This window comes from Ruditapes philippinarum, unplaced genomic scaffold (assembly GCF_026571515.1).
Source record: "Ruditapes philippinarum isolate M1 unplaced genomic scaffold, ASM2657151v2 ctg8901_1_1_1_1, whole genome shotgun sequence".
NCBI classification, from domain to species: Eukaryota; Metazoa; Mollusca; class Bivalvia; order Venerida; family Veneridae; genus Ruditapes; species Ruditapes philippinarum.
Window position 1 is genome coordinate 19,109 of NW_026861724.1, and position 14,626 is coordinate 33,734.

The 14,626-nt window shown below is 31.6% G+C and overlaps 1 protein-coding gene across 1 annotated transcript; it reads right to left on the bottom strand.

Annotated features, from left to right (window-relative positions):
• Positions 1-1,385: 1,385 nt before the first annotated feature.
• Positions 1,386-4,284, bottom strand: LOC132716604 (uncharacterized). Its single transcript, XM_060699913.1, has 2 exons — positions 4,237-4,284; positions 1,386-2,225 (listed from the first exon to the last, which is right to left on the bottom strand). Exons 1-2 carry the CDS (start codon positions 4,282-4,284, stop codon positions 1,386-1,388), a joined length of 888 nt encoding a protein of 295 aa, XP_060555896.1.
• Between the last annotated feature and the right edge of the window lie 10,342 nt (positions 4,285-14,626).

Consider the following 14,626-nt stretch of genomic DNA (forward strand, 5'->3'; position numbering starts at 1 on the left):
TTTCTTCATAGGTTCCTGTGTATTCTGTATTGACACAACCCTCTTGCTGTTTTCCAATACCTCTGCAAACTGAGCAGTAACATGTCAATTTTTTAACTGAAAGTTTATACGGTGATCCAGGAATATTTATAATTTGATGCCATTTTCTACTTCCTTGCACAGTTTTAACATCTGTTTTCTTCCGATCCCTAGCAATCTCGCCTTTTTTCACTAAAAAGAACCTCCTTTTCGATCCTGGTTCATTGAAGCACAGGGTGCTCTCCGAACACCATTTGTACATTTCTGATGCATTTGAAATAGTCAGTCTTCTGCCCAACAGTGCCATGTCCAATGCTCGATTAATACAACCAAGTTCACCGTCACATTCGGATTTTCCGTGTTCTGATCCAAAGTAGTTCCATTCAATCTTTCAGACTCAGATATGCAAATGTACCTCTGCCTTTATACTGTGCAGCGCAGCCGTCTGAGAAAACAACTACCTTCTTAAAAGGTATCTCCAGATCTTTTAGATAGTCTAAAGTTTGTTCCCAAAAATGATTCACAGCATGATGGTCATGTGTAAGGTCATCGCTAAGATAAACAAGGGATTCTCTCACAGTTAACTGAGGAACATCCAGCGAATGGTAAAACACCACAACAGGGTGAACAGTAACTTGTTGTGTTGTGTAGTAAACAGATTTAGGTTCATCCTGATATCGAATAGTTCTGTTTTTCCCAAAGTCCATTACAAGTAAAACACAGTCTGGTGGTAAATTACTTCGCATTTCAGCAAACTGACGTTGCTGCCATTGTCCTGTAAATAAATGTTCTTGAAAAGTTGTACCTTGTACTGGTTTCATTACATCAGTTATAAGTTCTTCCATCATTGCTGAAACGGAACTTTTCTTACATTTCAGAACCTTCCTTGCCTTTCCATCTTCCACAACTTTTTCCCAGTGATTCCAGGTCAACATATTTTCATTCTTTTGGATTTCATTGTTTCCAAAGTAGGCATATAGTCTTTCTTTTGTGTCAAGGCATTTCGGACTTTTATGGAAAATGCACCTGGATGAATGGTAGCGCTGTGCATCATTTTTGGGACATAGTATAATGTCAAGAAGTTGACTGAAATCAGTGACTTTTTTCAACGCTTTAGTTATGGCTCTCAGTTTATAGCAAATATTTTGGCATGTTATGCAAACACAAAAATTCCAGTGTTTTACTGACAGAAGCCTAACATTCTTCGGTCTTAATGTTGTAAACTTTGTAAATCCTATTTTGCATTCTTTGTAGTCCTGCTTAAACATTGAGTATGCAACTGCCAGTGTACATTGCATTACATATCCAGGCCCATGTTTATTCGCATATCTTTTTTGCGGCAGAGCTGTTGATACATCAGAACGAAATTAGAAGTTTCTGGCTAAGCTTTCCGTCCTTGGTGAAACTCTATTCCATTTAGGATATGTTACGCCATGAGAGTGTATACTTTTTACTCCCTTAGTTTTGCTCTCTTCTTTCTGAGATTCATTTACAACCGGGCTCTCCTGTTGCGAAGAACTAGCAACTGGTTGATGTTGTACATGGGTACCTTTCATATTTTCTTGAAGTTCTTTAGATTCTTCACATTGGCTGATTTCCATCAAATCTATGTCACATTTCTGAACTTTTGGGCTGATTTTCATCAAGTCTTCAACAGCTTGTCGTTTTTTGGGTGTTGTATTTTGTACAAGGTTCTTCACCACACAAGCATACTTCTGTGGGTTTGATGGTAGTACCTTTCTGGCTTTCCAAGTGACATTATACAATGTCTTCTTTGATCTGAACCCTCCTTCAGGCTGTGGTGTTATCTCTGACCCGTTTGACAGTACTTTGTTCTGCTTACGTTCTTTATCTTTCTTCCTTACCCAGGCCTTTTTATGGGACGACATGTTTTTTCTGTACTTTTTTTTTGATTCTCGCCGTTTTTCTCTCAGACTTCCTAACTCTGCTCTTGTTCTTGGTTTAGACTCTTTTAGAACTGATGTACATGTAGTTGTTTGAACCTGGGTCTTCGCTGCTTCTCTCTGTCTTTTTCGAAACTTCTGTTGCCTGATCTTTGCCTTTTCTCTTAATTGTACCATTTTCTGTGTATCATTTTTAATGTTTTGTCTGTAGACTTTACTTCTATCTCTTTGTTTTTCTAAATATTGATTATATTTTTTCTTGTTGCTTATTTTCATATTCCTTCTATAGAGAGTAGTGGGATCCTGTAATAATTAACAAGCACAAATTTAGTACCATAGACTTTGTTATAATATTGAAGATGCATGCATGTATATAGATGCATACAATAATTAGTATTTAATACAATTTCCTATCTAACAAAAAACCTCATAATATCATTATAATATTTATTATTAATGTTAATACCATTATTATTATTTTTCTGAAAATGATTGTGAAATATGGATAATAATAATATTAAAGATACAAATAATAAAAATAAGTTACTATTACAATACTGTATTATCATTTTATTGTTATTGTTATTCTAAAAACAACAACAAGTAAATGATAAGTTGTGTTTATAAAAATATATAACTTATTCAAATTATTAATTTATGACTACCATTTAATTGGCTTGACTACATTCTTTTTGGTGGTTTATAGAAATATATCAGTGAAATATACTAGTTAGAACTTCGCAAGTTGGATGTGTAGCCTTGTGAACAATATAGTTTAAAAGAAATGGCCAGAACAAAAATGAAATATGAAAATTAACAAAGGGCAATAATTCAAAAAATAAGAAGTGCAGAGCAGCAGTTTCTGTACACTGCACTTCTTTTCATTAAGATCTATCATCATGTCCATAGCTTTATAATTTATGAGAAATGGCCTGGACAAGAATAAAGTATGAAAATTAATTAAAGGGAAATAACTCAAAAAATAAAAATTGCAGAGTACTGGTTATTGTGCACTGCACTTCTTCTTAATGAGATCTATCATCCTGTGAAGTTTCATGTCCATAGCTTTTATACTTTAGGAGAAATGGCCCGGACAAAAATAAAGTATAAAAATTAACAAAGGGCAATAACTCAAAAATTAAGAAGTGCAGAGTATCGGTTCTTGTGCACTGCACTTGGGGTCATTATAAGAACCATGCATAACAAGTTTGAAGTCAATCCGACTTATAATGACCGACTAATGCTCTTTTTTCTTTAATGTTTTTTTTTTGCATAATTATAATAAAAAAATGTTTAGTTAAGTGTAAGATTGTGAAGTAACCTATGGGTGCTCACACAGTGAAATATTCTCCAACTTACACTGACCTATACAAATATCCCCTATTTGATCAGGTGACAAATGTAATCACTGGGGCGTCCGTGGACGAGTGGTTAAAGTCGTTGACTTCAAACCACTTGCCCCTCACCGCTGTGGGTTCAATCCCGACAGGGACTTTGGATTCTTTCATGTGAGGAAGCTATCCTATCCAGCTAGCTTACGGAACGCCGGTGGTTCTACTAATGCACAGAAGGGCACCTGAGGTCTTCCTTTACTAGTAAAGCTGGAACGTCGTGATATGAGTCTGACCTGTACTGTGTCTATGTGACGTAAAACCCAAAACAAACAAACAAAAATATAATCACTGACCTTTGTTTGTTGGGGTTTTTATACTTTTAAGTTCTAATTGCATTATTAAACTCTGTCAGCAATGCAGAGAATAAGCAGGGGATGTATACATTCCAGACATGTCCTTGAATAACACTAGCATTGCATAGATCAATAAAATGTTTGATTACCACACATTTACCATAAAACTATAAGCAGTGCTTCTAATTTTATTGACTTATTACATTTTATCATTTCTAAATTCTATTTTACTCTTATATAGAACAATATTGTATGCTCAAATGTTCTGATCTGTCTGATAACGCTAGCATAGCCAAGCCAACGTAACATTAGCAATGTGTTCTGTCCACTTGTAACATTCACAATATTTGAACTTGTCCTAAAATAACGATAGAAACTTTTATTCTGTCCAAGAAATAACGTTTGCATACATTCAGTTGTTAAAGTGTCTCTTTCGGCCGAGAAAAATGTTTACTTTCGTGTTGTAATGCGGCATGACAGTCAAAACAGTAATCTGGTAATCACTGCTTAAATAAAATACATAAATAAAGCTCAATAAATGCACCGCTTATGCAAACGTTACACTGTGCTATCGTCACTAATCTTGGACAGAAAATTTTAATAACTGTTTTCAGTATCATTGCTTACCATCGATTTTTCTTCTGCCATGAAATCATGTTTCGTGGAGGTCGCCATTTTTATAAACAAATGCATTATGGGGAAAGTGCGCACGGTATAGTGTAAATCACAGTAAAATTCCATTGCAATCGTTATGGGCTCGGAAGACGGAAAAAAATTCCGTAACGTTCGCATGGAAAAAAACATCGCAGGTCAGCTGTTTTTTGATATCCTTTACTCCGAAATCGACTCTAACGCTTTCAGAATTGCAAACCTACTCTGCTTACGTCACAATAATATATTCAACCATCAATGCAAGATAAATTATAGGACAGCTAACTTGCAAACGTTACCCACTACAAACAGGGCAGAAAACTGCCTTTGTAACCACCGCTGATAAAAATGTTTATTTATAAAAAAATATATATAAAAAAGAACACAAACATATTGGGTATCTTTTTTCAATTCAATTTTGATATAATCTTGAAAAAATAGAACTATTTTACACATCCTGTTTTTTCTACATAATTTGAAAAAAAAAGTACATCAGAATTGACCGGGAGTTTATTCCGTCCTATTCTGGGGTCAATTGCTACATAAACAGTAATACGAGAGAAAACAAGATAGATCAATTTATTTAGATATTTATTCATTTTATGTTATTTTGAACAATATTTTATATTCATACATCAAAAGTTGAATAACTAGTGTTTATCATGCATTTTAATTCATTTTAATACTTTCTGTCCAGGTAACACTAGCACTTGTGAAAAGTGCCAACTATAAAAAATAGAAAAAAAAGGATCTCCAAGAACGACCAAAACGGCAAAATCAAAATTTTGCAGGCTCAGTTTAATTGACCCTGTTCATGTTCGAAATAGGATAGGCATAATGTCAGATTAATTGATATACTTACTGGAAAAGAAAACTGCCTTATTGTTGTAATAATACACAGAAAATTCATAATAATGATAATAATCATGTAATAAACGAATTTATGTTAGATAGTGTCTTACTTATCTGTTTTTGTTCCAAGCTTTTCCCCCCAGAAAACATAAAAAATATAACATTTACGACGACTTATATAAATAATCGTACTCTGTCATGCAAATGGTAAATTATTTCCTAAAATAATGTTGACTTTAATGCTGAACAAGTTATATATTCTTTATTTGTTTAAAAATTATAACAATCAAACAAGTTTCACATTTAACTAGCTAGTCAATGGTTAAACAAGAGCACATGACACATTCATTACCCACTTATCCAGAAAGTCCCCATATTTATGATCAAAAGATAAAGCGTTCCCTTGACTATTTTGAGTTTGAACAATACTCGAATAAAACTACTGTTCAAAATTTCAAGAACTTATTGATAAATCTTTAGGCCTCCTCAAAGTAATGATGTCTTTTATCTAATGCATAGAACTGGTTCATTGCAGTGTTTCAAATTTCATTGTTGTTAGAGTAAAATTTATCAAGTGTTGGTAGCATTCTGTAATTCTCTGAAATATATTGACAGCGTATATCATAATATAAAAAAAATAATTAAAAATGGTTGTCATTTTCTATTGAAGTTTCACTATAAAATGACATATACGTTCATCTCTACTTAGGCCATAGTGTCTACCTGTTTCAGTAAGAAGGTTGTGAACAGAGCATGTAAATAAAGCAAAACATTTTCGAAATTTGACAATATCCAGCACATGTACATAATTTTCAACACTAAATGTTGTTTCATATGATGCATAATATGTCAATTTCTCATTAAGCATACATTCGGCACTCCAATTTCGTAGGTATTGATCTTTTAGTTTATGTTTAGAATAAAATATAAAAAAAACTGTCTAAACTACAAACAGACTGCCAAACTCTTTCTACAAATTGATCATAACAGACATTTTCTGAAGGTGTTATTATAGATATTAATGTTGGTCACTGGTATTATTGATTTCTAAGGTGACTTTTAAAAAATAATTAAAAATTTAATTAATAAAAAAATAGAAAAAATTATTTTAAATTTTACCTTACCACTTAGTAATTGATCTCGGACGGGCATAATGCCACTTGAACTGATTCAAGTATTTCTAAAGACCATCCGCAGACATATTTGATTGTCCTATGCGAGAATATCTTATATACCTGGAATATAATGTTGTCCTTTTATAATTTACAGAAATATCGATTAAAGTGTCTATGAAGCAGCAAATTTTAAAACAAATCAGCAGACATCAGACGACATAAACTAAATTACTGCTGTTTAATTACATATAACTGTTGACGTAAACAGACAGAACACATTATATAACGTGAATGACAATGGCAAAGTACAATTACATAAGGCAGCTTTTCAATAGAGTATAATAATTTGTTACTTATTATTACTGTTGAACAGACAGCAATATTCTTCATTCCTTAATACCTTTACGATAATCTGATAGAATACCAATTGATAAAATAAAAGTCTAGGTTTCAGTGATATATGGTTAAATTTTGACAATTCCTGTAACTACTTTTGTACTTTGAAACAAAGATTACGAGATCAGTATATCCAAAACTGGAAAATGGAGATCCATAATGTAGCTAAACCTAAATACTATAAACAATTTAAAGTTGATTTTTTATGAAAAATATTAAGACATATTAACTTATAGTTAACAAATAGAGCTATATACTAATTTCAGCATATCAGAATATCAGCACATAATCTCGAAATTAAAGTAGAAAGATATACTTGCATTGAAAGAAAAAATCGTATATGTAAACTTTGTTCATCACAATCAGTTTAATCTGAGTACCATTTTAATTATGTTGTAATAAATACTAAGATTTACGACAGAAATATTTTGAAAATAATGCTTGGCATTCAGTTCAAAAGTTCATTTATATTATGTCATCAAATCGCAGAACTAGTATTGTAAAAATGCAACGTTTTAAACGGAAGCTTATAAAATGAGAACTTTAACCCTTGAAAATAATGCTGCTTTGTATGATTTATTTCCTTTGTGAGTTTTAATTTTCTTAACATTTGATATTTCGTGATTATCTAAAAATTAATGTGTAGTAATGTCTGTAACTTTTATGTAAACTGTATGTCTTGACCATATTTAGTATGTGTAAATGGTCGAAGGCCTTTATAATGCCGAATTGCAAATAAATGAAACGAAATGTAAATGATAAAATAAAAGTTACTGCTTAAATAGTCGTGAGCGCCATTCTCCTTTTCGCCCTTGCTGATATTTGTACTCATAGTTAACATAAAAGATGATTTAAGCAAAAGATACAACACAACACTGGACTGAATTCTTTAAAGTAACAGCGAGCTCGCAGACCTTTGTTCGTTTGTTATAGGTCATATAGCGACGTTCAGGCTTTACTGGTGGAGGAAGACCTCAGATGCCTCTTCCGTGCATTATTAGTCGCCAAATAATCATTACGGCAACGCATGTACCTTCAAAAGGAAATGTTGTGTCAAAAGACCTTTACTTTGGAGGGGAGTGATGGAAATAAATTTGCCAGCTCTTTAATTTGGAGATTCAAATGTACGAATATATAATATTTCTAAAAAGAAAATCATTTTCCGAATTTGGGATTGTAAGCGAGTTATTGATCGTTGGACGATTAAAGAGCATGCAAATGCTAAAATGTACATGAAAAGAATTAAACGCAAATATACAGAACAATATTTTTATAATTATAGTCAAAGTGATAACTGTTGCATGCTACTTTTTCATAAATTCCTTACTCAATAGAAATAGAAATGTAGTCATTATAAGTTTCGGTATGTTCACATGTCACGATAATAACATTTTCCTTATATGGAATTGAATTACTTTCATTTGTTTTCCAAATTCTATGAAGAAATTAATACATTTTAAATCAATATTTACATTGCGTAATACTATAGATACTATTCGAGCGTTAAGAAAAGGCATTATAGATATAAAGTTGAAAAAATAGATATTGATCCAGTGCAAATTATTACTGAACGTTTTGTAAGAATTACTTTAAAATTTCATACATGAAGTTAATCCATATTTGATTTGATTTCAGCAAATGTTTTTTTTTTGCATGTTAAAGTACTGAAGTATGGCACATTATTTAAATATTACTTTATCTTAAACTGAAACTGTTACAGATATAATCCAGAAAAGTTTTATTTTGTTATTGTACGAGTAGAAACTGCGTTTTTAGTCCGAAACAATAATGTTTGTGAGAAAACTATTTTGTTTTACTTATCTATAAATGACTTGGGCCAAGGATAGTTTGATCCTTAAGTAATACTAAGATTGGAGTAGATATGAAATCTGTTGATTTGGATTAAATGCAAAGACTTACTATTAATCAACTTGTATGTCATACTTTTTATATACGCAGTTTGTATCTAAGATAAAGATTCATTATCACATCTAAATATACCGTCTTAAGATAGATTTTGTAAAGGAAAATAATAACATTGTATTGTTAAGTGTCGCTAGTTGAGATAGATCTTGGAATTTTCTAAGATTAAACATCATATGTGTATGACTCTCAACAGTTTGTTATTCAATTTTCTATAACAATTGATTTAAACGTTTGTCTGACAGGAAATGTATCATACAATTCTAACGTTATCAGATATGAAATCCAGCTAACAAAGATCACATTGGAATTTGAAAATGTTAGTATCTTCTTAAAAAATTTTGTTATAATCAAAGACTGGTCAATCGAACGGTAATTTTTTTATTTTCTGTGTTGCTTTTGATTATCTATTGTTTCTATTGTGAATCGGGATGTCTGCGTTCCTTGAACATCCTTGTTGCCATAACTGATCTTAATTGTAATATATTTTATTCAACTATAGCTTATTTGTATACAATTTAATGACTGTGCTGTTTTACATTCTTTCAAACCATGTTTAACCGTTATGATTTGATGTATTCACAAATTATCCGTTTTTTTTGTAACCGGCTTAATAATTTTGTAAAATTGTTGGTAATTTAAATATTCACTGCTTTATATATATTCACAGAAATGATCATTCAACAAAATCAAGCAATTCTTTTATACATTGATATTGAACTTAAAGTCTGTCTTTGATATTCAGTTCAATACTGACACAATATTGACCGCTCTTATTTTTTAATTCAAAACAACTACGGTTGGTATCAACAAATACAATTCAATACCTTTTTAATTCTCTAGATACCCTAACAATTACTGCTAGATACTAAGATATCATATAAAACAAGCAGTTTTAAAGGTTCTTGTAATCAATACAAATCTAGTTATGTCACTTTAGATCTTATGTATCAATGCGTCGACAATAATTAAAGAAACTGTGCGCTGAGCTGACCTTTTAGGAACGACAAAATGATTGTCTGTTTGCGGATATAGTGATGTCCGATCAAGCTGTAGATATTATATCCCCTTTTCTGAAGTCATATAATTCTGTTGATACAACCACGCGAGCGCACGCGTGTGCATACACACACTAAAAAAAACAACAACAAAAAAACGGCATTCGGCATTTTAAGGGTTAAGATTGTTACATGTGTTAGGGAGAATCTATACAATAAGCACGAGTCACAAAATACAAATATGGTTATGCAACTTTTGTTTCGGAACAATTGTTTGATACGTGTTTTCATATCGGAAAAATATTACAAAATATGCAGCTTAAGTGTAAAAATTTATAAAAAGATATACATGGATATGAAGCTGTTTAGAATTATTTGTTTTGTACACCTAAAGATGTAAAATGTTTATATTATAACGTTAACTATTTCAGCACTGCTGTTTTTGCGTAAAAATAAATTTAAATTTACACATGAATGATATGTATCTTCGTATCTAATTGAACAGTAAGTGACATGTGGCTATTTTTGACAATTCTTATCAATGTACATTTTAAAAATATTGCCCAAACCTGTTTTGTCATTAAGAATTTCCTCTTAATAACCAAATCTTGATTTGTTTTGGAAAATTTCGTTTAATAAAAATTGGACTTGATGACATTTTTAATCCAGGGAAGATTTCTTTCTAAGTGACAATCCTTTCTGATTAACAAGTAAATAAACTGTAAAGTGTAAACGCAGAAGTTAAAATTCTTAACAGCAGTTGCTTAACCGACAAATGTAGACATTTCTCTTTTCTTGTCAAGTTTTTATTAGTTCTTTTCAAATGATATTTATAGTGCTATCCAATGTTGCTGCTACTTGAATTATAGTAATCATTCTGAAACAGCCCGACTGCATCTTGAAGACAGTATTTTAGATGCAAACATGTGAATTATTTTCATTTGTCTCATCCCAACAGGCAGCTTTTAAAAGGATTTGCATCAAATGCTTTAGTGTAATAATCTTTTATCTAATCGGAAATGTTTTTCAGCAAGTTGGTTTAGTTATTATGGATTGGAAAACAAGCAGTAACGTACTATCATGTTAATATGATAGTTTTTGAACGTTGATGCTCAGAGGATATGTAGTCATATAAAATATTTCATTATTGCTCAGTGGTCAAAAAAAGATACTGTTTTGTTGATACTTACTAAAATTTAACAACTCAATATTACGTTCCTGTAAATGAAAAAATAAAAATGCACATTTTTTATTTCCCTCATACTATTGTTGAAAATGTTTGGAAACTGTTGAAAAGGATAACAAACAATAAAGTGCGATATTCAATGCATTGACCCCTGTCATGTTTAATTCTAATTATCAGATTAGTTGAAATAATTTGAATTTAACCTCAACATATTTGTTAACAAATGAACACATGTCAATCTTTGTGGTTAAATCTATTGTTATTCAAATGAAAGGTCAAAGTACGGATCTATCAATATATAAGTCTAACTGAACTAAATTTACCTCGGGCAAGGTCATTTGTGTTATAAATTCCACTGTTTTAAAATGCCTACTAGGCATTGCTGCATGCAAAATATTTCACCTTTGGGAAAGAAGAGTTGTAAAGATGTTTTTGTATAGTTTTTAGCTCATGCGACATACTTATGCCATTTTAAGGAATTTTATGTATCTAGTAAAATGGAATACAGAATAAAGAATAACAACACAAAATTAAGCAAATAAATTTACATAAAATGTATAGGGAAAGTATCAAACGGCACAGCATTAAGGCAAGACTATGTTTTATACTATAAAAGCAAGTGAGCATCACTTTGAAATGTTTTATTTTGTTTACTTATCTAATGTCGTGATCTATTATTCAATGGTAGTACAACGCATTCGTGACAGAAGTATTTTCATGTCGTTTAATACAGCAGAACGGAACTTTCCCGATCTAAAAGTATATATTAATGGATTAAGTAAAGAATTAATAAACAATGACCGGCTGATAATTTCTATAGTATCGGCCGATACATTTACTGTCCTTTGAGCTGACATTATTGCAAAAAGCAAAGTAGGAATCATTGTTATATTGAGTACAAACACAATGACAGAGAAAGTTATAGTTGCAGAACGATTCCGTTTCATGACATTTAGTGAATTACCAGTAATTCCGTTTGAGGTCTGTAAAGATCTATTAAAAACTTGAATTATGTTCATGCGTTTTATCTCCAAAATGCTTAGAATAGTAAAAATGTTAGTACCTAATAAAAGTAATGATAACATAATTCCCGGACTAGCTAAATATTTGGACTTGTACTCTTTTTGTCCGGTCAAATTCAATTTCTCGCAAAATTGTTTGAACTGGAAACAATAGTGAATAAAAACAACAAGCACTGACGAACTGAAAGTAATTAAACTAAGAAAAATATTACTTAAAATCATTACAGGTGTAGCCCGTTTTTTCCATATCGTTAGAGGTTTGTCTATGTTTTTTATAACCAAATACCTCTGTATACTGATTACACAGCAACTGCCGACGGATGACGTAATTGATAAAGGCAAAATTAAACTTCCAATTACACAAAAGGAATAGTATATTTCGACTTGCATACCAATGAACAGATATCCAAAAGGGATAGCTGCTATTGCAAATCCTGTCAGAATATCTGTACAACATAAAAACAGAAGCTGCTGCCAGAATCCAAATCCGTCTATGCACTTTCTGTGTCTCAGTAGAAAGCACATAGTAATTAAATTCATGATAATGATGCAGCACCCAAGAACAAACGAAATATTTGTAAATGCACGATTTGATGTTTGTTGCAAGTCTGTGCCATTCCAAAATTCACTCCGATTATGAACTGTTGCATTTTCCTGATTTCTTTCCATTGATACCAATAGCAGCAACTGGAAATAAAAAGGAAATTGCTTGAGTATGTCATAATAATGGATTCTTTTCATATCAGGAAGCTTGGTTTGATAAAGCATATTTAGGAAAGGAAGTGGGAAGTTCAAGGTTCTGTTCACTTTGTTTTGTTTAAAGCATAGACTTTACAGATTATTATATCTCATTGAGAGAATGTCAAGATTCATAACTATCTTCAAGTTTTGAGACACAATGACCTTCTTATTTTGCATCATGTTTTGAAGAGGAATTTATTTGATCCATCATTTACCAATTCATCCGAAAGAAAAATATGAATTCATTTTAATTTTAATTTCCTGTCCCTTAAATGTGAAGTGTAATACAATGTTGTGTAATATAATATTTTAGTACACGTATATTTGAGCGAGGAAGAGAATCATATTAAAATTACTTTCACTAACATGGTGAAAAATCTTATTTCATCAAAACACATAGATGTAGTTACATGTGGTGAAACGTTATCAATGTCAATAAATTATGGAAAATCTCTGTCAAACTTGGAAGTAGGAACTCCAATCTTTCCAGCTTAACTCATCGTATGAAATGAAACGCAATTTGGATAATCATAAGGGGCGTTCTTTGTCTTGTGCTTTCTTTCTTAACCATCGCATACTTCCTTGCTCGCTCTTTCATGCACTTTGCCTTACTGTGTGCCGTGTTGGTGGTCAATTGCGACGGATGCGTTCCGTCACAATCGTTTGCTAATCTTTGTATTCATATTAATCATCCTTCATATAATCACAACTCCCAGCAATTAAAATTTAAACTACTTCTAATTCATTTCAGTTTTGAATATGAAAATAAATTATGTAAAGGGATCAACAGCATGTTTTCTTTTTGGTTTTGTTTTTGTAATAAAAAATACGTTGTAGTTTTTAATTTTCTTGGAAATAACTGATAAATCAGCTTAATATAGACAATACAATTCACAAGTGTTAGAAAAACTGATAGCATAATTACATTCAAACGTCATCGTACCATCAAATCATAAATTTAAGACGCAAGTTAGTCAGATACTGATTGCAACAGCCACTGGACACATCTTTTCAATCACAAAAATAACCATTCTTGTGCTAAGATTCCAGCTAATTTATCGGTAAATTCTTGACAAGTACCGTATGTATTGTTGACGCCAACTGCTGTATACAGTGTTATCTTTATGATTACAATTGTCGCCGCTGTGATCCAATCACAAATAGCGTAGAAAACACGGCAACAATTAATTGCATTTTACAGTAGTATGTTTTAATCATTTTTATTTGCTAGTTTATCCGTTCTGTTGACGTAAATCGGTATGCTGTGAAACAGTTGAGACATACACATTGTTTATTAATCAGCACATATACATTGTACATTGAAGTTATATTTCTTCTTTAGTTCGAACTGTTGTTTTAATGCCTTTATTGATTAAAATGTCATTATGCCCATCCAAGAGTATATAGTGACTGAACAGGTAAAAGAAAAAAATAAGTTTACATCTTACATGCGCCGGCGTATGATAGGTATATGTTTTAATTCTTCATTAGCATGTATTTCTTGTAATTTCATTTCTACGTAAACACACATACTTGATGAAGAACAAGTAGAAAATCAAATCTAAAACCGTTGTTTTCTTTGAAAATAACTTAAAAATGAGTTATAACAAAAGTTTGTTTGTTTGTTTTTGTTTGTTTGGATTTTTACGGAACGTCAACACATAACTGACCATATCGTGCCGAATGCTATAATAGGCTTAAAATGTATTTTTAAACTTTGTAAATGACAATAAGAATGAGCCAATTAGATCTTAGAATACAAGTTTATCTCTTTCAAATAATCAATGATTTTTTGATGGCATTGTATTAAAGAGTTCTTTGAGTGAATTTACCCAATAAAATCTATTACGGGTCTGTTAAAATCATGACATTCAAGAAGAAAATGCTTGACAGTAAAATTTTCATTACAAGCTACACAGAAAGGGGCATTGTCATTCGTGACGAGATAAGAGTGGGTCATTTTAGTGTGTCCAATTCGGCATCGAAGAAGAACTGTTTGATCATGGCGGTTTGGCAGAGATAGAGATGGTGACACATCAAGAGATGGGTCTACGTATTTTCCGCACATCCTTTAACATTGGCGTCTTAGTTAATATTTTCTTATTACACGCTTGTGCCTTAAATAATACTACA